We start from the raw sequence: 26,093 nt of genomic DNA, 5'->3' as shown, positions 1-26,093 counted from the left end.
TTTTTTATGAAGATATCTGAATTTTTGTAATATTACGCAGCATAACGTTATCTTCCCTAAATTAGTTACATTTTTATATAAGTATTGTAAATTTACAGTTAAATGCTCGTTGGTTCATTTGTGACAAACCATGAATTCGATCAGATATCGATATTGTGTTATAAACCCGGTAAAAAATTTGTATATATAATCAGACAAAAATAGTCGTATCTAATTATACAAATTTATATACGAAATTTGTCCATTTTATATATGATTATATATAATTATTAATAATTATAAATAAAATGTTGCAGGCATTGTGTATAAGTATGTATAAGCTTACATATACATAATTCTAATTGCAGCTATCAATCCATTTATATATAAATATACGTAACGTTTTATACGGTGTCATCTATAATAATTATACATATTTTTACACAATTGTGTTGAATCCTGTATAATAATATTCAATTCTGTATAACTATACATAAGAAATTTTTTATCGAGAATTTAAAATTTGAGTTTTGTAATAATACAATTACGAAAAATATTTTATATCACGAATTATCATTTCTACACGTTTATTTATAAGTAATTATAAATTTAATTACAAACGGATGCAAGTTTACAATTACTGTTCTAGTGAATCTCAAAATTACTCATAATGATACATGTATATATATATTTTTTAGCAAATTTTTTTACATAAATAGAAAAAAAAATACGCAATCATAAATAAATTAATATTTAATTAGAATAATCATATTTTTTTGATATATGTGAAACCGAACTTCTAATATTTTAATATAATATAATTATAATTTTACGAATGCCGGCATTCGATGCGCAGAGTTCAGCCACGTTTCTTGAAAGAATAAAAAAGAAAGCATGATATAAGCGCGAGAGCGAACGAGACGCATATAGAGACAACGCGGTGTCCTATAGCTCTCTCGCTCATTCCTCCTGCATTCAAGCGTAGAGTGAGTGAGGCAGTGCTACAGGACACCACTAATCGGCATCACGTCTTGTCATGCTTTCTCTCTCGATCGTGCGGCTTGCGCTAAGGATGCAACATCGAATTGCCTCCCACTTTTTTCTCCTCCGCTGCATGAACTCCGCCGCGCTTCAAGTGACACGTACGTACGCGCTGCATGTGTATGTGACGCTCTCGGTTGTCATACACGTACGTACATACACATTTACCGACGGACACCATTTATGCCGGTGCGTGTACATACGTACAGCATGATGTGTATATATGTTTTATATTATAAAAATTTTAAAAAAATTGTGAGAAATAAATAATTTTGAATTGTAATTTTTCTCTTAATTACTTAAACATATAACAGTATATATATAACAGAATATATAACAGTGAAATAAGACATCGATGCTTTTGTTAACTGTAATATTGAAATATGTCTTTTGTATTGCACTATGAAACGTGGATAATAAACGTGCAAAATATATTGTAAATATTGCAATTTATTACATCTGGTAATTCTTACCATGGCGAAAAACTCTGGTGATAGTACAAAAGTCCGGCAATATTTAAATCAAAAGTTTTACTGCCTCTTTGCAAAATAAAAAGTATCATTTTCTGTGTGTGTAATGGTGCCATTAAACATTGTATCTATGAAATAATGTATATATTAATGTTAGTAGTATATTACTATATTATAGGTATTCATATTTCATATTTATACAATTTTTTAACAACGCCTAAAATTCTTACATGGTGGAATATACATGATTACTGTAATTTATAACCTCTTGACCGGCATAGTTACCAACAAACCAGTATGAAAGGATGATAATTGTGTTATCAGGTGTAATAAACATCCTTCCTTATTTCCAAGCAGTGTATTCCGAAAGATCTAAAACATTATAATTGTGATTAACATATTTCTTATGTTCAATTATACGATATATATACTGCTAAAATATTATATAGACGAGAAGTATAAAAACAATTTTTATATCGAGATTTTTCTAAAATTTTATAATTTTACAATTTGGTATTTACATTTTTAATAATTTTTATATATTATTTTTATAATATTTTTATATATAAATTATTTAAAGGGGAGGTTGTTCCGAGTTCTTAGAAAATAGAAGTCTCCGCAAAAATCAAGTGAGGAACGGCATCGATTGAAAAGATATAATTAATTGAAAGTTTGACAGTATTTGTGTACTCTATAAGAATTTGTTATTTATTGTCAGAAAAAGTGCGTCTTTTCACGATTTTTACGTGTAGGCGGGGAAAGTGCTTCGCCTTTCTCCCTGTACCTCTCATCCAAAATTCTAATTCGAAAAATTCTAACTCTAATTCAACTTTTTTTTGAGAAATAAAACATTATTCGAAGAATATAATTTTTTATACATATTGAAATATTTCTAAAATACGAAAAGAAAAATACTTACTGCAAATATATTTAGGCTCACAGTACCTACACTCAATATTATTAACAACAAGAACGAGCTTTCAAAATTGGATAAGAAAAAATCGCTGTATCTTTAAAAAAAATAAAATGTTATTATAAGTGCTATGTAACTATTATTGCATGCATACTAACTTTATAGCCTTGCGATGGATTTCGACGGCATAAAATATTTTTTTATAAATTATTGTCTCACTCTTCAAGTTAATATTTTCAAGTATTTTGGGTATCATTGCTTGCTCCATAACTACGATAACTATAATTGATTTGTTTAATATAAAAAAATAATTCTTCCAAAATTATATTAACAATATAAAACAAACAAAAAATATAAAAATGCAAACAAACAAATAAAGATTTTATTTGGAGTCTTCGCATACATTTCATGTCTGTTATTAAATTTATTTTTTACCTTGCTACTTTAAATAATCCACAAGCATGTATGACGCATGTTAAGAGTATTGTTCCCGTCGCTGTCAACGTAGTGGATCCAATACAAAGAACTGTGTGTGTTTGTATATAAAAAAATTAAATAGAAATATATTTTCTGGTCAATAAAGTATTCAGTTATGATTATTGTCTGACTATCCAATTGCGACACGTTTATGTGCAAGACAGTATTAAGAATCTTATTATCAAATAAGCAGTAAAATAGCAATGAATACACAGCATATAGCAAACGCTGAAAACATTTAAAAGAAATAGTTATATAAATTGCTTTCTTTCTGTTCTGAAATATTTTATTTATATATAATAATTCAAATTTTGCTCATGAATCTTTTCTACTCTGATTCTTTGTTAACTGTAAAATTTTGTTTTATTTTAAGCGGATAATAACAATTAAGAATAAACATATTATACATATATATTGTACGTGTTATACATATTATACATATACATTGTAAAAATACAATATAAACATATGTATGTAAACATGCAGGCTTTATAATTTTTTCTGGTGGAAAAGTAATAGATATATACTAAAAATAGCTAATCAGACTAAATATTTAACTTTCATAACAATTGGAATTTGCTTCATTTCATAATATGTATACTAACAATAAGTGGCAAGAAATCTTACATTTAAATATACTGTACAATGTTTCGCATTATTTCCATATTTTATAATGAGAGCAATTTCGTTTTCGTCTTTAAGTTCATTACAAATATACTGTATTCTCTCCAACAAATTTTTCATTTACAACAATATTTAATGTTTTGGAAAAGTTAGAAAAGGTTGTCATAAATAAACATTTAGTTATTAGGAATATTAATATAATTTAATATTAATAAACAAATTGGTAAACAATTAACTTACTTGATCTGTATTAATTCAAAACATGTTGTACTTAATTACATAAAAACTAAAGAATGTTGTCGTAGAAAAAATTTTGAGGATAAAGTCAAAAGTACATTTTGTGGTTATCAGCGCTGTAAACTTCAATCAATCATATTATTGAAAATATTGCATAAGGAAATCATGATTCTTTACAGTTTTACAGATTAAAACAATAATCTACTTATATATATAATAATATATAATGACATAGTGAAACATTAATAATTATCTATAGTACTTGCAATATATTCTATTATCAATATTTCAATATAATTTAATCATATTTAAAAATTGCATAAAAGTGAGTATTTGCTATAATTAACAATGATGTAAAGTGCATATTTTACAAAAATATGAACGTACTGAAATATAACAAAGCTTACTAGAAGACCGAAAAATAGGATTGTTTGAAGTCGAACGAATTTTGATTGCTGATAAGGCCATAAGCCGATTACAAGTAGGAGGATCCGATTAAGGCTGAAATGTTGAGTTATGATGCAGATCATACTGTGCGAGCATAGATACGTATTGAACTGAGAAAAAATTCATAAAGATCCGCCTCTATTTTTCCTTTTTTCTTTTCCAAATTAAATATCCACAACTTTTCTCGTTTTTTTAGAATAAATTCAATCATAAATTGTCCAATTCAGCACCGAAAAAATCATATTCTCATTTTAAGAATATACCACTTATTTTTAGAATATCTTCCTCTAAAATAGGCGCCAAGAGGATTTTCTTAACTAAAGACAGAAATCCTCTAAAAAGTAGAAAAGTATTAGATATTCTTAATATGTAAGAATATATACACTTCTAGTTTGAGACTTTCGTGACCATTAGAATTAGAATCTAAACTGGGGACTTCCGGAAGGATGCCGCATGATTAAACAGCGTAATGCACGCAATGACGTTTTGCAAACGTTGCAGTTTGCATTTTCAGGGCTAAGAGCCCCGATACTGAGCTCTCTTGGGTTGGGGTTCTTATATCTTGCGAGAGGTTTTTCTATCTACAGGAAAAATATACCGTTATGCCCTCTAGTGGTGTGAGCGCAAATAGGGTTTGTATGATACAATTTAAGAATATTTTCTTTATTTCATATACTATTTTTAACAAAAGATCATTAGAGGGGAATATTCTGAATTTTTTAGAATATTTTATTGGAGGAAAGCTTTAGAAGGAATCTTCTAAAATAGAGAATACAATTTTTTCGGTGAGTATAAATATGAAATTGCACAAGACATTACAAAAGAAACCAAACTTGTAATTTTACAATTTTAAGAAGAGACGATTAAGCGATCGATTTCACACAAGGGAATTTTATAAATATATATTTTACATAGAGAAATATTCAGATAGCTTTTCGATCGAAGTCGGCGCAATCGCCTTCTTTTCCAGTGGCATATGAATCACATGCTTCAGTCTTGCTTTTACGCTCATAGGGGAAACTTGACTTTGGGGAAGCACGTCACGTCGATTCGTCTCTCATGTATATTAGCAAATCTGCTACGAAACCATCTTTTTAAACGTATTATTGTATGAGGTATCGTGGACTGTAATTGTTTAAATATGCTAGTTTTTAATATATGTATTTATGTAATGCCAACTGTGGATTATTAAATATCATTTGTTGCGTTACATGTTTTTTTTCCAAACTTATATGATATATATTATTTAATATACATAATTTACTTAATAAAAATGAATAAATAAAGAAAACATATAAATAGACATCTATTATTGGAAACGACACACATGATTGTGAATTTCTGACTTGATTTCATAAACAGTGCAACGATCAGAAAAAACAATGACACTAACAAAATTAATGACATTACGGTGATGTATTAATTCATTTATTCAACATTTGTCGATATTATACTTTTCTAAACGTAAAAAGTAAATTATGACCAATTTGTACCTTCTAGCCAATTTATATTTATAAATAACATGTATTTTTATGCATTACTCCTGTAGGGAATGCAAAACGGTGAATTAGGACATTGATGTTTTTGTTAGCTATAAACAAAAGGTCTTCTGTTACATTATTAATGTAAAACCTTCTAAATCTGAACTGTAATTTATAATTCTTACTGAAGTGAAACACTCTAACGATGCCAAAATCAGTCCACCGACATTGAGATATAAAGTTTTGCTACCTCTTATCAATATAAAAAGTATCAGCTTCTGTGCGTGTAGTGGGGCACTGTACCACTGACTATTGTATCTAGGAAATAATCATCACTTAATAAATAGAGTAATCAATAATAAAGAAGATACGTAGAATATATTATATGTTTGTACATACGCTATTGTTTAAATAATATATTTATATCTTAAGCTGTAAAGTAAAGTGATTGTTGTGATTTGTAACTTCTTGCCCGATATAGCTACAAACATATAAAAAATGATGACAACCGTAAGTGTCAGATGTAAGAACAATGTTTCATTATCTCTTAGCGATTCATTTTGAAAAATCTAAAATATCATAATTATAGTTATCATTTTTTTATATGTACAACTACTTGGTTTACGTAATAACGTTAGAAAAAATTGGCTGCGTTAAGCAGAGAAAGCAAATCAATGAGCGCTTAGTGATTCTTTATTGTGATTGGTTTCTGCACTTAGGTCCAATGAAGATCTAAATGCAAGAATCAATCACAATAAAGAATCACTAAGCGCTCACTGATTTGCTTTCTCTGCTGAACGCAGCTATTATGAGTAAGAAAAAAAAAAAATAATTCGCTAAGATTTTTATTAAAAATTTATTATTTTATAATTAGTGCGATTTGAGATTTATATTATTAATTATTTTTATGCTTTTCTAATTGTATTTTTGTCATCTACGAATTCTTTGTATTTTGGTTATAATGAAATGGTATATATATTTATTGTTAAATAATAAAAGAGGATGTCGGAAAACCGCGATTTTTTTACCTTGAATGGAACGTAAAATTTGGGTTCTACATGATCAAGGATACCCTAAAAAACACGAAAAAAGTTGTTATATATTCTGGAAACTCGTGGAACATCAATTGCCGGGTCAAAAACGCACATAGTTTGGGTGGCAGATATCGTTGATCAACTGTCCTGCAAACTCCGCTCACAAAGCAACTCCTCAATTCTAATCCAGTAAAACTTAAATTTACATATCCTAAACTCATAAACAATATTCAATATTTGATTGCTATAAGAAATAGACGCTTATCAATTAAATCAAAGTTATTTGATAAAATTGTTTTATACAACGAAGATAAAGTAGACTGCAAAATCCGCGTCCTCCTCGCAATCGTAATTGCGTGTCTTTTCTACTCGTACCGGGTGCAGCAGTAATATTTTGCCGAGTAGACTGAGGAACATAACGTTCTTCGCGAATTTCCGTTTCATTGCCGGTGATAAAGGAGAGATTTCTCAGGATCGTTAATAGGCACACGTAACGACGGGCCAGATTGTTCTTTCGTCCTCATAGTCGCTTATACTTCGTCGCTTTAGCGTTTTCTACCGGAAAACGGTCTTTTATCTTTAATCTTAGTTTCTCCTTGTTGTCTCTCGTCATCTGTGGGTTGTGTTCTTCTATCGTTTCTGTCTTGACTTCCGTTTTCACTACTATGACAACTATTTGCATTATTATAATTTATTCGGATGATAAAGCTTAAAATGGGGACATTTGCGAAATCTGCAAAAAGGATCTTGAAAAAACTCAAGCGTATCGATTATTGTGAGCGAGATAAAAAATACTATTGCCAAAAGTGTTACAGATCTGTCTCGCACTCGTCCAATGACGGTCCTATTTCGAGGTTTAATAGAGTGTCAAATTCTGAAAATGAACATGGTGATCCGAATTCGATGATCAAACTAGACCTTCCGACAATTCCAGTATGTTCTTAGAAATGTATTTTTGGTTGTCCAGAACGACGTCTGAGACTGTTATCAAAGCGAGAGTGTCTAGAAATATTTATTCAAAGAAACCTATACGTCAAATATGAAGTACGTGCTTGCTGTACACATGGTGAAAAAGAATCCTTTCAAATTCCTGAGAATTTTTCGTTGAATTGTAATGAAGTATGTATGAATGCTGATGAGATTGTGTCAATGATGACCAGTTTCAAAGAGATGATTTTGATAGAAAGAAAACTAAGAACCGGAAAACCATCATTTCTAGATATGAAAAAAAAAAATCTTATTTTTGAAACAGGATTGACAAAATCACAAATTAAGCAGGTACTGTATCATTTAGATAATTTGTCAGGTGTGAGAGATGTAGCATGCGCTTTAGGTATATATTTGTCCCGTCTATGATGAGGATATACATATAGTGAATTACAATGCAAATGGGATATACATCGTGAAACTGCAAGCAGGTACTGCGATGTGATTCGGAAATCTCTTGTAGACATTGCAAATAATTCACTAAATCTCAGCTGCGATCGAGATGATTTACTTAAACACCGCACGGAAATATCAAAACTTCTTCATTCGCTATTGGGAGATTCTGTTATTTTTATCTTAGATGGAACCTATATATTCGTTGAAAAAAGTGGGAATTACGTTTTTCAACGAATGACTTATTCAGGACATAAGCATAGGAATTTGATAAAACCGATGATGATAGTTTCTCCGGATGGATTCATAGCAGGCGTTTTTGGACTTTACCCCGGTAACATGAACGATGCAACCATCATGACTAATCTTTTAAAACAAGATATTTGGGATAGTTTTCGAAATGATATAATGATTGTTGATCGAGGATTTCGGGACACTATGGATAATATCAGCAAAGCAGGTTTTCTTGGAGAAATGCCCTTATTTGCTGATTACGCCGTCAGCGCAACTCACAACAGAACAAGCGAATAATTCACTTCAAAAATTTACTTCATTTCATAATGTATACTGATAATAAGTATTAACAAATGCTTTCTTACATATAAATACAAGTGTACAACGTTTTGCATTATTTCCATATTTTATAATGATAGCAATCTCATTTTCGTCTTTCAATGCATTATAGATATACTGTAGTTGCTCCAACAAATATCTCACCTATCATTACAACAATATTTAATGCTGTTTTGGAAAAGTTAGAAAAGGTTGTCATAAATAAAAATTTAATTATTAAGAATATTAATTTATACAAAAAATTTATATTAACAATTAACTTACATGATGAGTAATCCAGAACATGTTGTACTTAATTACATAGAAACTAAAGAATATTGCCGTAGAGGAAATTTTGAGAATAAAGTCGAAAGTGCATTTTGTAGTTATCAGCGCTGTTAACTTTATTCAATCATATTATTAAAAATATTTCATAAAGAAATTATCATTCTTCATAAATTAAAACAATAATTTATTTAATAATATATTTACGATAATATAAAATGATATAATAAAACTTTAATGTATATATATATATATATATATATATATATATATATATATATAAACTTTATTAATTAAATATAGCACTTGCAATATACTCTATTATCAATATTTAATTAATATATTCTATTATTAATATTTTAATATAATTCAGCATATTTAAAAAATGCAAAAAATGAGTATTTGCTATAATTAGCAATGATGTGTAATATATCTTCTACAAAAATACGGACGTATCTGAAATATAACAAAGCTTATTAGAAGACCGAAAAACGAGATTGCATGAAGCCGAACGAATTTTGATCGTTGATAGGGCCATAAACCGATTGCGAGTAGAAAGATCCGATTAAAACTAAAATATTGAGTTTTGATGCAGATCATGTTGTACGAACATGTACGTATACGAACGTATACGAACAGGTACGTATTGGACGAATGAGGAAAAATTGATAAAGATTCTCTACTTTCTCTTTTTTCTTTTCCAAATTAAATATGTTTAACTTCGTTTTTTATAAAGCAAATTCTAAATTGTCCAATTCAGGATAAATACGAAATTGCACAAGGCATTACAAACGAAACACCTGTAATTCAACAATTTAAAAATGAGGCAATTAAGCAAATCGATTTCACACAAAAGGAAATTTAATAAATATGTATTTTATACAGAGAAATATTCAGATAGCCTTTCGATCGAAGTCGGCGCAAACGCAATCGATTTCTTTTTCAGTGGCATATGAAACACATGCTTCATTCTTGTATTTACGCTTATAGGAGAAACTTGACTTTGGGGAAGAACGTTACGTCGATCCGTCTCTCACGTATATTAGCAAATCAGCTACAAAACTATTCTTTTTAAAGTATTGAATAAGGTATCGTGGAATGTAATTGTTTAAATATGCTAACTTTAATATATTTATTTAAGGCCAATTGTAGATTATTAAATATCATTTGTTGTGTGTTATTTTTAAGACTTATATGATATATATTATTTACGAATACATAATTTACTTGATAAAAATGAATAAATAAAGAAAACATATAAATAGATATCTATTATTGGAAACAACACATGATTGTGAATTTCTGACTTGATTTCATAAACGATCAGAAAACAAAATCAATGACATTACGGTGATGTATTAATTCATTTATTCAACATTTGTCGATATTATACTTTTCCAAACGTAAAAAGTAAATTATGACCAATTTGTACCTTCTAGCCAATTTATATTTATAAATAACATGTATTTTTATGCATTACTCCTGTAGGGAATGCATAACGGTGAAGTAGGACATTGATGTTTTTGTTAGCTAAAAAACAATAAGTCTTCTGTTACATTATTAATGTAAAACCCTCTAAATCTAAACCGTAATTTATAATTCTTACTGAAGTAAAACACTCTAACGATGCCAAAATCAGTCCACCGACATTGAGATATAAAGTTTTGCTACCTCTTATCAATATAAAAAGTATCAGCTTCTGTGCGTGTAGTGGGGCACTGTACTACTGACTATTGTATCTAGGAAATAATCATCACTCAATAAATAGAGTAATCAATAATAAAGAAGATACGTAGAATATATTATATGTTTGTACATACGCTATTGTTTAAATAATATATTTACATCTTATGCTGTAAAGTATACGTGATTGTTGTGATTTGTAATTTCTTGCCCGATATAGTTAGCTACGAACATATAAAAAACGATGACAACCGTAAGTGTCAGTTGTAAGAACAATGCTTCATTATCTCCTAGCGATGCATTTTGAAAAATCTGAAATATCATAATTGTAGTTATCATTTTTTTTATATGTACAAATACTCGGTTTACATAATAACGTTACAAAAAAATTATGAGTAAGAAAAAAAAACAAAAAAAATAATTCACTAAGATTTTTTATTAAAAATTTATTATTTTATAATTAGCGTGATTTGAGATTTATATTATTAGGTAATTTTATTCTTTTCTAATTGTATTTTTGTCATCTATGAATTGTATTTTGATTATTATAAAATGGTTTGTATGTTTGCTGAACAATAAATTTTAAGAACTCGAAAAAAAGCTTACTCCAAAAATATTCAAGCTCAAACAAGTCACACCATTTATTATAAAAAGCAAGAAAGAGTCTTCAAAACTAGACGACATAAAATCGCAAAACCTTTAAGAAAAATAGAATGCCATTACAATTATCAATATATCATTATTATCGCATGCATACTTACTTTATAGCCTTGCGATGAATTTTGACGACATCAATTATATCTTTACAAATCATAGTCTGATTTTCCAGATTAACATTTTTGAATACTTTAATGGTTATTGCTTGTTCCATGCGATAACTATAAATAATTTTTCTTCTGTAAGTACAAAGAGTATATATACAAAATAATAACACTTCTTCGCATTTTTTGTTCTTATTTTAGATAAGAAATTACTATTTCCTATATTTTCTATGGTACAAAGAACTAATTAGTATATATGTTATATATCATGTTTTTTCATAGTAATAATTTATTTTTATGAATTTTTTTACATTAAAATGTAACAAATTTAAATTTTAACACTTTTTTTTCTTGTGCATAATAAGTAGTCAAAGATTAATAAAATAGATTTTTTTTAAGTTTTCTTTAAACCAAGCAGTATTTGGTATTACACATATATCTTTATGTAATTTTCGTAGTTATAAAAATTTTCTATATTTAATCGATTAAATTTTATTTTTATTTTAATCTAATTCTATAATTAATTTAATTTAATTCTTTATTTCTATTTAAATCTATTGCACGCTCTTTATCTTAAAATGACATTAAAATTGTATTAGTTTTGGAGTAAAAAGAAAAAAAATTTTTATTAAAACTTTTGAAATGAATAATGATTTAATAGAAAATACTATTTTCAGTTATTATTTTTTTCTTCTTTCTTGTAGCAGATTGTGATTCTTGCATAATCAAAAAAATTAGAACTGTTTGATACCATAAATGTATTTTTGTTCAAAATAGGAAAAAAATACAAAGGAGTTATTTATTTTTCATGTGTTATGCTATATCATTTTTACGAAGTAAATATATACATTAAAACAATTTGCATATATTATAACAATATGTATATATTAAAACAACACAATACATTAAAAAGAATAAATAAACCAAAGATTCATTTGCAATTATATTCTCATAATTATTTCTAAATTTGTTTTTTTCACCTGCATTTGAAACATTCCACATATGTATGTAGCACATGCTATAAGCAGTGTTTCTACCCCAATGGAGATGACCCTATACAAAAAACTGCATTTTTATGTAGTAAAATTAAATAAGAATATTTTTCTTGATCGACAAAATACTCAGTCACGATTTGCGCTGTCTGATGTGATTGAGACGCGTTCATATTAGTATTAAGAATTTGTGGCCAAGTTAGTACAAAACCGCTGACAATAAATGCAACACAATAAATAAGCGCTAAAGACATTTAAAAGAAACATAAACTGCTACTTTCTAATATTTTAAAAAATATGTTTATGTATATTTTAAACATAAATATATTTTTTACTTTTATTGCTTGACGCTTAATCATTTATTTTCTTTAACATTTTTGCAAAATATTAATTGTGAAATTATGTATACTTTTAAAATCAAAAAATAATTACAACTATTAATAATTAAATAAGTAAACAAATAAATATGTATGTACAAATACTTTCTATAATACAATTTTTTATAATTTTTTATTGTCTATTAAATGTAATAAACATATGTAAATTAAAAAAATGTGCTAATCAGATTAATTGAAGTGTTTAGTTTTTATCACGATTGTGTAATTTACTTAATTTAACGTGTACTAATTGTCAAGAAATAATGTCTTACATATACTTGTAAAACATTTCACGATATTCTCATACTTTTTGATAATAGCAATTTTATTTTCATCTTTTAATTTGTTACAAATATTTTGAAGTTGCTTCAATAAATATTTTACCTATAATAATAACCATAATAATAATAATTAACAATGTTTTTAATTCAAAAATTTGAATTATTGTATCTAAAAATATATATATTTACTTAAATAAATACAATCACATGAATAAACTTACATTATAAATATTTATCCAAAATGAGTGATATTGAATCAGGTAACAATTAAAAAACATTACAGTAAAAAGAACTTTGATGATAAACACGAGTGTGCATTCTTTAGTTATAAACGCTGTGAGCTGCAATCAATTAGTTTATTAAAGAAATTACATTATTAAAAAATACATTTTTTTATCTCGAGAAATTGCATAAAAGTGCTTTTTACGATTGATAAAATAAATTTAATAATAATCAGATTAAAAATATATACCTGGAATATATTAAAGCTTATCAAAATACCATAACACAAGATTGCCTAAAGATAAATGAATTTTGATTCCTGATAAGGCCATAAGCCAAGTGCGATTAAAGGAATTCTACAGAGATCAAAATATTGAGCCTTGACGCGATTCATTACTCTGCGAGCAATTGAAACGCGTTTGATAGCAAAAATTGTCGACAAGGGTTTACATATTCCTTCTTTCTCTATCTTCAAATGCATGTTCTTTAATTTTCGCATTTTTAAAATAATTTTTATAATTCGCGCAATTTAGTATAACTAAAAATAATACAAAATAATAGAAACAAAACTTTTGTAATTTAACAATTTTATTAAGGAAAAAATAATTTAATGATTAATTTTACATTAAAAGAAATTTAACAAGTGTTTGTTTCACATAGAGAAATATACTGTTGTGCCTCCGGGAGGGGGCACAGCGATTCGAGGATTTTTCTGGGAATGCCGGGGAGGTGTCGGACGGTTCCTCTTCTTTTATCTATTCTCTTGAAGACAGTCTCCTTTATTTTATTAAATTTATTACTCGTGTTGCCTCTTTATAGATAGATAAGTTTATTCCGGGTCCCGTAGGTTTCCGGGGTGTTTTTAGGGGACCACTAAACCAAAAAACAACATCAATTACTACATATACAACATATACAAATCATACGTCCTTATACCCCCCCTCATCTCATTTCTCTTCCTCATTCCTCTCCCCCGCGAATCTGATCATTTTGCGGCCCTTACATACTACTTCCCTCTCCCTCCCTCACGATCCACCCTCTCTCGTTCCCCCTTTCCTCTCCTCTCTCTCCTCTTCTCCATCTCTCTCTCTGTTCTCTCTGTCTCTTCTCTCCCTTTGTTCGTCTCCTCTTCTCTCTTCGAGTTTCCACCTTCCTCCCTTTCCTCCAGGCTAATCTATTCCCCTCTCCTCCCTCTGATCCGATTTTCGTCCCCTTTCCTCAGTCATCCTCTTCTTCTCTCCTCCTACCCTCTCTTAATCGTCCTCTTCTTCTCTCCTCTTACTTCCCATCTTTCTCTCCTCTCCATTTTCTACCTCCCATCTCTTTTCCTCTTCTATCCATCTCCACTTCTTCCCATCCACTCTCAGTTCCCTGCTCGTTGTCACCACTTTCCTGCCTCTCGCTCTCTCTTCTTGCTGCTTCCCTAATAATCCTCCATTTCATCTTCCTCTCTTTCATTGTCAAATCTTCATCTACTCCCACTCCCCAGTTCCCTCTTATTTCTCCTTCTTTCTCTAATACCTCTTTCCCATCCTCTCTCTTCTCCATTTTTGTTAAAACCATCCATGTCCCATCCTCCCTTCTTTTTTCTTCTATCCACTTTATCCTCAACTTCCTGCCCAATTCCCTCCTGATGATCCCGTCCACAATATACCTCCTCTCCTCTCCTGGTCTGCCCCCTCTATTCCTCTCCATGTCACATTTCTCTCTTTCTCTTCTTTCTTCTCTCCTCTTCTTCTCTTTCCGCTCTATCTCTTCTCTCCATATCCCTACGTTCCTTCTCCTTTCTTGCTCTTTCCGCTCTTCCCTCCATCCTCCTCCAGACACTCTCCCGCTTTTTCTTCCTCTCTCTTTCCTCCTTTTCCTTCTCTTCCACCCACTCTTCCTCTTCCTCCTCTTCTACCATCTTTCACCATGCCTCATCTTCTCTATCCTTTTCTTTTCTTCTCTTCTCCTCTTGCCGCTCTTGTCCTCCTCTCCTCTCCTCCTGCCGCCCTCTCCTCTCCCTTTCTTTCCCCTTATCTTCCCACCTTCTCTTTATCTCTTTTTCTTCTTTGTCTTTCCCCTTTCTTCCTCCTTTCCTCCTACACTTCTTCTTGCCCGATCCAGTCTGCTCTTCAATTCTCCCCCCTTTCCTTCTTTCCTCCTCTCTTCTTCCTCTTCCCTCTTCTTCTTCTTCCCGGTCTCTCTATCCTCATCCTCTCCTCTTCTCTTGTCGCTCTCTCCTCTCCCTTTCCAACTTCTCATCTTTTTCCCCTCTTTTTATCTCTCCCTCCTCTTCATTGATCCTCCACTATCTTTCACCTTTTCCTCCTGTACTTCCTCTTGTTCGATCCAGTCTTCTCTTCAAGTCCCCCCTTTCCCTTCTTCTCTCTTTAACTCTTCCTCCTCCTTCTTCTTCTCTTTTTCGGTCTCCTTTCCTCCTTTCTCCTTCCTCTCCTCACTCACTTCTACCCTTTTCCCCTTCTCCTCATGCTTCTTCCTCCTCTCGTTCATCCGACCTTCTTCTTTACTCTCTTCTGTACCCTCTTTCTCCCCACTCTCTTTTCCCTTTTCTCCTCTTCTCTCTTCCCCTCGCCGCTCCACTCCTCTCTCCTCTTCTTCCCTGTCACCTTCCTCTTCCCGTTTACCACTCGACTTGCCACTCTCTCTCTGCCCTCTCTCCTCTCCCTTCCCTCCTCTTCTCTCCTCCCCCTGCCATTCCGCCGTTCCTCTCTCCCTTTCTTCCTCTCTCTTAACTCTTCTCTCTTCTCACACTCCACCTTTCCTTCCCTGCTCTCCCTCCTCACCTCTAGCTCTCCGTAAATCTTCCTCACCACCGCTAGCACTTCCATCCGGCACTCCTTCAATTCTCTCATCTCCTTTCTAATCTCCCTCAGCTCTTCCATCTCTCCCTGTTCCTTCCTCCTCATTTCTTCTCTCTCTTTTCTTCCTTCGCGCCACTCTCCTTCCTCCACTCTGTCCGCATACTCCACTGTCTCCTTTTCCTTGTATTTATCACTTCCCTCTATCCACACACTCCACTATCTCCTTTGCTTTTTATTCCCAACTTTCCTCTAACCTCTCAACACACGTGTCTTAGACCATTCACTCGCCATTATCCTAATCGATATCCCTGCTTGCCGCCTTCCTCGATATCGATATATCGGGATCATTTTCCGCTATGCTTTCTAACCATCTCCTACCGCCATCTGCCGCGTACCGTCAGTACTCTGCCTCCTTTCTCTCTACCGCACCGCTCCTTCTTTCCGCTCTCTCCTTACTGACCCGTGTCCGCTATCCTCTTCCTGTTCCTCTCCGCTCCTTGCTTCCACTCATTATCCTCTCGCCTCTTTTCCTTCTTTTTATCTTTTTTATCTTTCTTTTCCGTCACTCCTCTTCTGACTCCTCTCCAGCCAAACTCCTCGCTAACTTCCTTCTTCCTTCTTTTACTCCCTCGCTTTTCATCACGTTCCACTCCTTTCTTTGTCTTTCTCCTGTCATACATGGCACTTCCACGTCATCCTTCTCATCCTCTCCTTCCGACTTTCTCATCCTCATATTTCCTCACTCCATTTGTCCTTCACCTCCACTCCACTTTCACCCACAACTAAGTCCCTCCTCTTGTCCCTCTATTCTTCCCTTTCACTCAAAACTGTCTCTATCCGTTCGTACTCCGACCTTTCTCCGGACTCTCTTTTCCACACGTACACTTCATCCGTCATCTTATCCCCTCTCCTGTTGCCTCTTTATAATTGGTTATAATAAATGACAGTCTAATTTTATCTATAGAATGATAATTTGTCACTGCTCCCAGTTATTTCACTCGCGCTTACTGTCGGTTAAAGTGAGAGAGCGGTATCTCTTGTATACACCGTCGTACTGGTAGCCCGATACGCGTCGACTTATCTCAGGCGCACGTATATCTCTGTTCGCTATTCGTATATGACTCTGTTGAATCTGGTCAACAGCTGCCTGTGACGATTATTACTCGTTAGGATCTAATCAACGACTGCCCGTCGCTTCATCGCGGCGGGTGCTGTTTTTCCCTCTGAACTGCATGTTTTTTCGGAGGGGATCCCTTAGCAACATGACCAAATATAGTTATATTGCAGATTCGCGTTCTAGTGCAAGCGAGGAAGTGCAAAGTCGAATTTCCTCGCTTTTTGCAATTCAGCGACACCTTTCCGGTGCGTTTCCGAGAGCGCTTTCCGGTCTCGTGTTCGCGCTCGATCTCGGGCATGGCTCGTTGCGTCAGCGGCTCGCACAATTATCGCTTTGGTTGCGATGCATTCCTGCATCATTTTGAGTTGCTTTTATTCTAATTATATGTGTATATACATATAATTGTGTTTCATACATATACAATACACACGTATATAATAACATCGACGGATGTTTATATTTCATGAAATACTTCTGGATATAAAGAATCTTACATAACTGAATAAACAATCTTATATCTTATATCTTATGTTAGCAAAGATATTGTTGCATTTGATAGTTTACCATGACGTATTTTAACGTGTCTCAGTTTTACTTCATGTAGCGTATGTGTTATTAATTTGTTACCTATAAAAAGTAAATGTTTCGAGAATTTACTGTAAATATCGTTGCTTTATATGTTTTTCTAATTTTTCAGCAATTAAACGTTTATTTTAATGTTACTTATCATATGATTAACTAATAAAAAGAAGTCATATACTTTGCTTCACGATTTTGATATAAATTTTTTTGAGTAATTGTCGTGCAATAATGTTTCCTTGCAAAATCATTCGATACGCTTCTTGAAATGTACAGAGAAAAAATTCAGAAAGAAAAAAAATATATTTTTAAAAAATAATTTTTCTTTATGAATTTTTTCTCTGCAAATTTCAAGAAGTGGATCAAGTAATTTTGCAAAGAAACGTCATTGGACGATAACTACTCAAAAAAATTTTTATCAAAATCGATGAAGAAGAGTACGTGACCAAAAGTTGCGAAATTTATGCAAATAATAAAATGTAAAACTATTTTTAATAAATAAAGTTCTTTTAATGTTTATATATAATTGTTAATTATTAATTAAAATATAAAATTATTTCTTTTATCTTTTTAAGCATTTAGATTGCGCGTACATTTTGCGTTAAATTTTTATTCTTTACTTTTTTTCTTATGAATTTTTTTCTCTACAAATTCGGAGAAGTGCATCAAATAGCTTTGTAAGAAACCTTTACTGGACGACAAATACTCATAAAAAAATTTTTATCAAAATCGATGAAGCAGAGTATATGACCTCTCCTTGTAAGCTAGATAGATAATAAATAACATTATTTATGTCCAATCAACTATTTTTACTATTTTTATTTGATTAAATTAATGAATACATCTTGTGTCACTTTTGAATAGAATAAAGAACAGTGAAGTATGACATTGAGGTACTTAACAACTGTAATGAAACGAACATGTTCTATTAATTATATTTGTTCATTATTTTATTATTATATATATTTTACGCTTTCAAGTATTTGGTTTAAGTGTGTACACTTTGTTACTTTTTTAAATAATAGATGTAAAAAAAAGCTATAAAATGTTTGAGAATAATAGTTATTTTGTTTAAGAAGATCTGTATTAATGATAACAATATTTTAATTTTTAATGGTATTTTAAATAAAAATTAATAAACATTTTTTTGTAAGATATTTTGTTTATTCTTATATCTAAAAGTAAACACTTTACATTAAAAAAAATTATAATACTATAATTTATAAGACTCTAAAATAAAATTAATAATGTCACGAAAAAAGGCAATAGGAACCAGAGTATTTAAAAAAAAAAAAAAATAAAGCTACATCTATTATTATGAATAACATTTAAAAAAAAAACTTCAAAAGTTTTGTTTAAATAAATATATATATGTATATACAGCGTGATTCGAAACAACCTTTTGTCCTTAAAACGTATTCCTGACTCAATTTTAAGACGACTTTTCTTTTACCAAAATTCTGTCTAAAACTAGTTTTTAAATTATAAGGCGAAAATGTTAGCGAATTACGGGACGGGAGGTAGGGAGCGGCGCAACTCACTGTCCGATGGGTGATTACCTATATCCAAAATATATCAGCTTACTACACACCGCGTGTATCCAGCAGCTGATATATATATTTTGGATATACGCCCCTGCCTACCTGCTGTACTCGTCAACTAATTCGCTAACTTTTTGTCTTATAATTTTAAACTAAGTTTTGGACAAAATGTTTGGGCAAAAATCATCTTAGAATTGAGTCAGAAATATGAAATTTTAAGGACAAAAAGTTGTTTCGAATTACTCTGTATGTGTATATTCTTAAACAAAATAACGCTCTCTCTCTCTCTCTCTCTATCTCTCTCTGTCTCTGTCTCTCTCTCTCTCTCTCTCTTTTATTTAAAACATTTTTTATTACCTATTATTTAGAAAAATAACGTACATATTTAAACAAAACATATTGGGTATCTTGATACACATATACCTTACCGTAGCTGCACTTTCTAATGATCCAACAAATAGTCCAGCAATATTTATATTGAAAGACTTGGTATTTCTTTGAAATAAGAATAATATCATCTTTTGTACGTTTAAGGAAGCTACGTACCATTGAATATTGTATCTACGTAATGAAATGATTACAAAAAATGAAAAAATTTGTTAATTATTTCTGTCATAAAAGCACGCGGATACACAAAGAATACACACACTCTTATTTTATTTTTTTTTTTTAAATTGAAGTAATTATTTCCATTATGCTTTGATATAATTCACAAAAGGAATACTCATACGTAATTATATGATATGGATGTTTCCCTTACGCAGAGGCAAACACAGCATTATTATGATCTATAACTTCTTGCCCATGATAATTCGTTAGCAATGCATATAAAAGATAAATAACCGCATATATTAAAGGAAACACAATATCCTCAATATCTCCAAGTGACAACCCCTGAAAAATCTATAGTACGAGTACAATAACAATCTTATTGTTAGTAAGAGTTGAGCATTAATTTCAAACGACATTTCGAATTAGACAGAGCAAATCGGTACAAATTTAACAATAATTGCAAAATTCGTGAGCTAACTAATAATTTGAAAGTAACTGTTTTTGTGATAAAATTCATAAAGAGAGAGAAAGAGGTGCACTTCAAAGAAAAAATTAAACTTACTCGAAAAATATTGAGGGCCATGCTACATGTTCCAACTACTATCAAAACAGAGAACATTACTTTAAATCTGGATATCGATGAGTCTGAAAACCTTCAAGAGAGAAAGAGAATTATACGTTCGCCCTGCACCCTATTGTCGCGATTGAATACTCACCTCATAGCTTTGCGATGCATATCTACGGCACAAATCAATTTCTTGTAAGTGAAATTTTTGTTTCTTAGGCTGCCTTTTCGTAAAGCATCGACTGCCATTGATTGTTCAATACGATAACTGTAAACAATACATTGGTGTAATTTTAACATTTCTAAATATCTATATTTTCAAATTCATAGTTTTCATGTTTTATCTTCTTACCAAGCTATACGAAACATTCCACAGGCATACTGTAGATAGACTACTAATATTGTTCCTGTCGCTAGTAATACGACTATTCCTATTAACATAGCCGAGATTATATGCAACAAGATTAAATAGTAATATTTTTTCTGATCGACAAAATACTCAGTAACAATTATCCTCTTTAGTAAAGGACGTCGAGACTCGTTTATAGATAAGGAGACGTCAAAAAAATACGGCCAGACTAAATACAATATTGGCACAGGTGCAAGGAATATTGAAAACACTATAAAATACTTTAAAATCAATAACATACACATCGGTGACAAGATTTACTACAAAAGTTTATTAATTACTTTCAAAACATGTGCACTTAGTATTTAATGAAAACCAAACGTAATCGTCTTACGTATTAATCCAACCGTGTAACGTTGGGCATAGTTGCGATACTTTCTTATAATATCGATTTCATTTTCGTCCGTTAACTCATTATAAATGTTTTGCAACTGCTCCAACAAACACTTCACCTGTCCGTTATTTTTATAAAATATTTTGTAAAGTGTGGGAAAAAGATATGTTGCTATCATAACATATTATATACATACATACATGCAAAAATTTATTTCTTGGAAATGTTTATTAGTCTACACACACGAATACAATGTGCAATATACGGTTTACTTACAACTTCAATGTTAATATGAAACGAAATGTATTTAATAACAAGAAAAATATAAAATAATGCAGAAGATAAAACTTTGATGAGTAGGTCTGCAGTACATTTTAAAGTTAAAAATGCTGTAAACTGGAAATAATAATTTAATATTCAATTATTTCTCTTTTTGTTATATTTATAACATAGGATTTGTAATTTTATATATATATATATATATATATATATATATATTTACAGTCTGTAAAGTAAGAGCGTGTACGGCATAAATGGCAGTTGGTTTTAAAATATCGTCCTAGTTTTTTGTGAGCCGATAGATAGAACCTTTGTCGTGAATTCTTTGTCACAAAAGATTCAGTTGGTGTCGAACTCTTACCTGAGAAACATGTTAACTGCCATGAGTGCCTCATACGCATCGCGCTACGAGGCTGTATTCCTTTGTTTCCACCCGAAAGGACCAAAAATGTCATATTTAGCGGCTACTAAATACGCTAAGTGGGTTCAGCGATATAAGGAGACCAAAAATGTCGATGACTTGCCAGAACGTGGCTCGATAAGCAAAGTGACGCCGAATATGGAAAAAGAAATTGTGAAATTGTTTAAGCGGAACCCGACCTTAACATTGCGACAAGCAGCAAAATTAAAACAGAAGGGTATAGAAGTATCACATGCAACTATCCGAAGCCATCTCCGTACGCATAACTTGAAATATCGAAGCATAATGAAGAAACCACTGTTAGGAGAAAAACATGTGACGAAACGACTCGCTTGGGCAAAGGAGAATTTGGACCAAGATTGGAACAATGATTTTTGATCTTTACGGACGAAGCTTCTGTTTGGGAATATATTACCATCCGACGTGCCTGGTCAACCTTGACCGATAGACTAATACAACGGACCGTTAAACACTCTGTAAAGGTTCATCTTTGGGGCTGCTTTTCAAAACAGGGTTTCGGAGCATTACATCTGTTTACATACAATTTAAATGCTTCGAAAATGCTTAAAATTTATCAGAAGTGTTTGTTGTCGATTACTGAACAATGTTTCATAAAAAAAACGAGGGCTGGATCTTACAGGAAGACAACGACCCAAAACACCGGAGCAAACTTTGCACTGAGTGGAAAGAGCAGTCTGGCATCACGCTTGATTGGCCATCGCAGTCGCCAGATGCAAATCCCATTGAAAATGTGTGGGCATATCTCAAGTACAAGCTTCGAGGAAAAGAGTGTGCACTTTGAAGCAGCTGACACGACAAATTCGTCTCATTTAGAGGTCTTTACCTAACGAATACGCAGTCAACTTAGTGGAAAGGATGCCTCCGAGATGCCAAGCAATTATCAATGCCGGTAGTGATTGGACTCATTATTAATGGTATAGCATTTCTCTTCTCATGGAGTACAACAAATCCATGTACTTAAAAATCATTAAAAATAAATTTTTCTATACATTAACCCGTACACGCTCTTATTTTCCAGACATACACACACACACACATATACATATACATATATACACACACAAGCGCGCATGCACACACACACACGCGCACACGCACGCACGCTCGTACGCACGCACGCTCGTACGCACGCACGCTCGTACGCACGCACGCTCGTACGCACGCACGCTCGTACGCACGCACGCACGCACGCACATGCATACACACACAGAATGTGTATGTATGTATTTGCCGCGTTATATAATATGAATAATTACAATATTATGTTAATAATATGATCATAACTAAACCCAAAATGAAAAATTGAATAACTAGTAGTAAGCTAATTATTTCTAACTTAACAATACTATGATATTAAAAATGTAGACGTACTTGAAATATAATGGAGCTTATCAAAATAGTGAAAAATAAAATTAATTGAAATTGGACGAGTTTCGATTGCTCATAAGGCCATATACCAACTACAAGAAACAACATTTGATTAAGACTAATATGCAGAGAGTCGATGGAGATCATCACTCCGAATGTATTAAAATGCATTTGACAATGCAAAAAACTTACTCATAGTTCCTTCATTCGGTCAATGAGTTACATATGCTACAACTTTATTCGATTATCTTAAATTCTAATGCAAATTGCTTAACTTAATGTAAATACAGCGAAATAAGGTGCAATATCACTATGAGAGCAAAACACTTGGAAATTTATGCCTTCCCTCGCAAAAGAGTATAATTATGCGATCGATTTTGACCCCTGCGGAAATATAACACATGTTTATTTCCCATGTGAAGAATAACTTTATAGAAAAATTTATTTGATAGTAAATCGCACATGCGTATTCGATACTTTACAGCGATGTATTTTAATGCGTTTTATTCTAATGTGTGCACTCGTAAGGTGCGGTCAATTATACAGAGAAATCTGACAGTCATTCCATTTAAAACGTCGACGTATTATTTAATCAATTTATTGGTAAATGTAAAATTTTTATTGAATATTATCGTCTTAATTAACGTGATTTGAAATTTATATTATAAATTATATTTATTCTTTTCAAATTGTATCTTTGTCATCTATAAAATTTTTGTATTTTGATTATTATGAAATAGTATGTATATTTGGTTGCAGAACAATACATTTTCAGAACTCGAAACAAACTTACTCAAAAATATTCTGGCTCAAACAAGTCGCACTATTTATTATTAAGAGTAAGATAGATTTTTCAAAAGTAGATATTAGAAATTCGCAAAATTAAAAAAAAAAAGCAGAATGCCATTAAAATTATCATTATATGTATAATTAGGTAAATGTCTATAATAGCTACTGCAGCGAAAAATCAATTTTTTTCAATACTAATCAATAAAATTACTATAGAAATGGAATGTAGAAATGTTTTTAGGGAGGAGCAAGTCTTTCTTAAGAATTTATTCAATTACAAATTATAGAAATACCAAATTATACTGTCCTTCGAGTTTTGTTTACAAACATTAATTACTGTATTTGTTGCTTTATCTTCATATACATTTTCAATATTTTCATAATACACACACACACACACACGGGGGGAGGGGGTGCAAGGGAGGCCTTCGGCCCTCCCTCTCATACCTACCCCATCCACCTCGCTTCGCATATACGTTGCAAGACAAAGCAAAGTTCACATGGATTTGCAACTTTCCACCGAAGCGAGCTGGACGGGGTGGGCGCGGGAGGGGCGCCGAAGGTCCCCCTTGCACCCCCCTCGTGTGTGTATGTATGTGTGTATTATGAAAATATTCCCTTAATATTTGTATTATTCTATTTATAATGACTTAATGAATAATGTTTAATAAATTTATTTATATAATTTTGTTACTTATAACTTCTTAAGAAAAATTTGCCCCTCCCTAAAAGCATTTCTACATTCCATTTTTATAGTAGTTTTGTTGATTGGTATTGAAAAAAATTGATTTTTCGCTGCAATAGCTATTATAGACATTACCTATAATTGTTATTGCATGCATACCTACTTTATAGCCTCGCTCTGAATTTTGACAACATCAATTATATCTTTATAAATCATAGTCTGATTTTCCAGATTAATATTATGAAATACTTTAGTTGTCATTATTTGTTCTATGCAATAACTAACTAAATAATTTTTCTTTTGTAAATATTGTAAATAATATACACACAAAATAACACTTTTTCACATATTTTCCTATTTTAGATAAGAAATTACGATTTCTGATATTTTTTATAATACAAAGGTTTAATTCGTATATACGTTTTATATTAGTGTCATATATTTTTCAAAGTAATAATTTATTGCAAACTAAATAGGCTCTGTATTATTAATACAATGAGAGATAATAAGGCAATAGGAGCCTAGCTCAGTAATTATGGAGCATTTTCTTATTTATAAAAACTTTAATTGACGATGTTAAAATCTAAGTTACATACATCATTGAAATTGAATTGATTTGTACAATAAAGAACGAACGTTTCGGTCAATCTTTTGGCCCTCTTCAGCGCAAATAACTTAACTCAATATTTAAAATTAGTTGCAGTCATGAAAAAGTTGTCGATCCGGATTATAATTAGCGATGATAATTTTATTCAGACAGCAACTTTTCCATGACTGCGTGCGATTACTTTTAAATATTGAGTTAAATTATTTGCGCGGAAGAGGGCCAAAAGATTAGTCGAAACGTTCGTTCTTTATTGTACAAATCGATGCAATTTCAATAATGTACATAACTTAAATTTTACCATCGTCAATTAAAGTTTTTATAAAGAAGAAAATGCTCTATAATTACTGAGCTAGGCTCCTATTGCCTTATTATCTCTCATTGTATTAATAATTTATTTCTATACATATATTTGCTTTTTGTTAAAGATGAGACAAATTTAAATTTGAACATTTTTTTTCTTATGTATAATATTTTAAAAATTCTTTTTTTGGAGCCCATCCCCATGCATCCGCACCCCAAAAGAACGTAACCCAACCCAACGTGTGTCTGAAGCATGAAATAGACTTTGCTTCGTAATACAGGTTGGGTTAAGTTAGTTTTTTTCGGGATGGAGGGTGTACGGCGAATGGCGGTGTTTCTCCCCCGTCCACGCGTTTACTGTATATACATTATTAAATGTAATGCTTAAATATTATTTTACTTTCACCATCAACGAGAAATTACATCTTATTTTTCAAAATTTTTTGTTAATAATTTTCTAATAAACAACGAGGGCCGACTAAA

General features: G+C 31.3%; 1 protein-coding gene and 2 pseudogenes across 2 annotated transcripts; all 3 read right to left on the bottom strand.

The window, feature by feature from the left end:
* Window positions 1–1,384: 1,384 nt before the first annotated feature.
* On the bottom strand, window positions 1,385–1,844 carry LOC140671296 (uncharacterized; annotated as a pseudogene).
* Window positions 1,845–10,372: 8,528 nt separating this feature from the next.
* Window positions 10,373–13,630, bottom strand: LOC140671140 (uncharacterized; annotated as a pseudogene).
* A 366-nt stretch (window positions 13,631–13,996) lies between these two features.
* On the bottom strand, window positions 13,997–23,400 carry LOC140671138 (uncharacterized). 2 transcript variants are annotated; one of them, XM_072902270.1, is made up of 9 exons: window positions 23,233–23,379; window positions 21,417–21,536; window positions 21,141–21,258; window positions 20,750–21,017; window positions 20,549–20,665; window positions 20,395–20,485; window positions 20,041–20,183; window positions 19,709–19,841; window positions 13,997–14,109 (listed from the first exon to the last, which is right to left on the bottom strand). In XM_072902270.1, the coding sequence occupies exons 1-9, from the start codon at window positions 23,374–23,376 to the stop codon at window positions 14,050–14,052; spliced, it is 1,194 nt and encodes a 397-aa protein (XP_072758371.1). In that variant the 5' UTR covers window positions 23,377–23,379; the 3' UTR covers window positions 13,997–14,049. The 2 variants fall into 2 exon arrangements, with proteins under 2 accessions (XP_072758371.1, XP_072758370.1); XM_072902269.1 differs by lacking the exon at window positions 13,997–14,109 and adding an exon at window positions 18,532–18,643 and having other exon boundaries at window positions 23,233–23,400.
* Window positions 23,401–26,093: the final 2,693 nt, after the last annotated feature.

This window comes from Anoplolepis gracilipes, chromosome 11 (genome assembly GCF_047496725.1).
Source record: "Anoplolepis gracilipes chromosome 11, ASM4749672v1, whole genome shotgun sequence".
NCBI lineage: Eukaryota > Metazoa > Arthropoda > Insecta > Hymenoptera > Formicidae > Anoplolepis > Anoplolepis gracilipes.
This window is presented reverse-complemented; position numbering and strand designations above follow the sequence as displayed.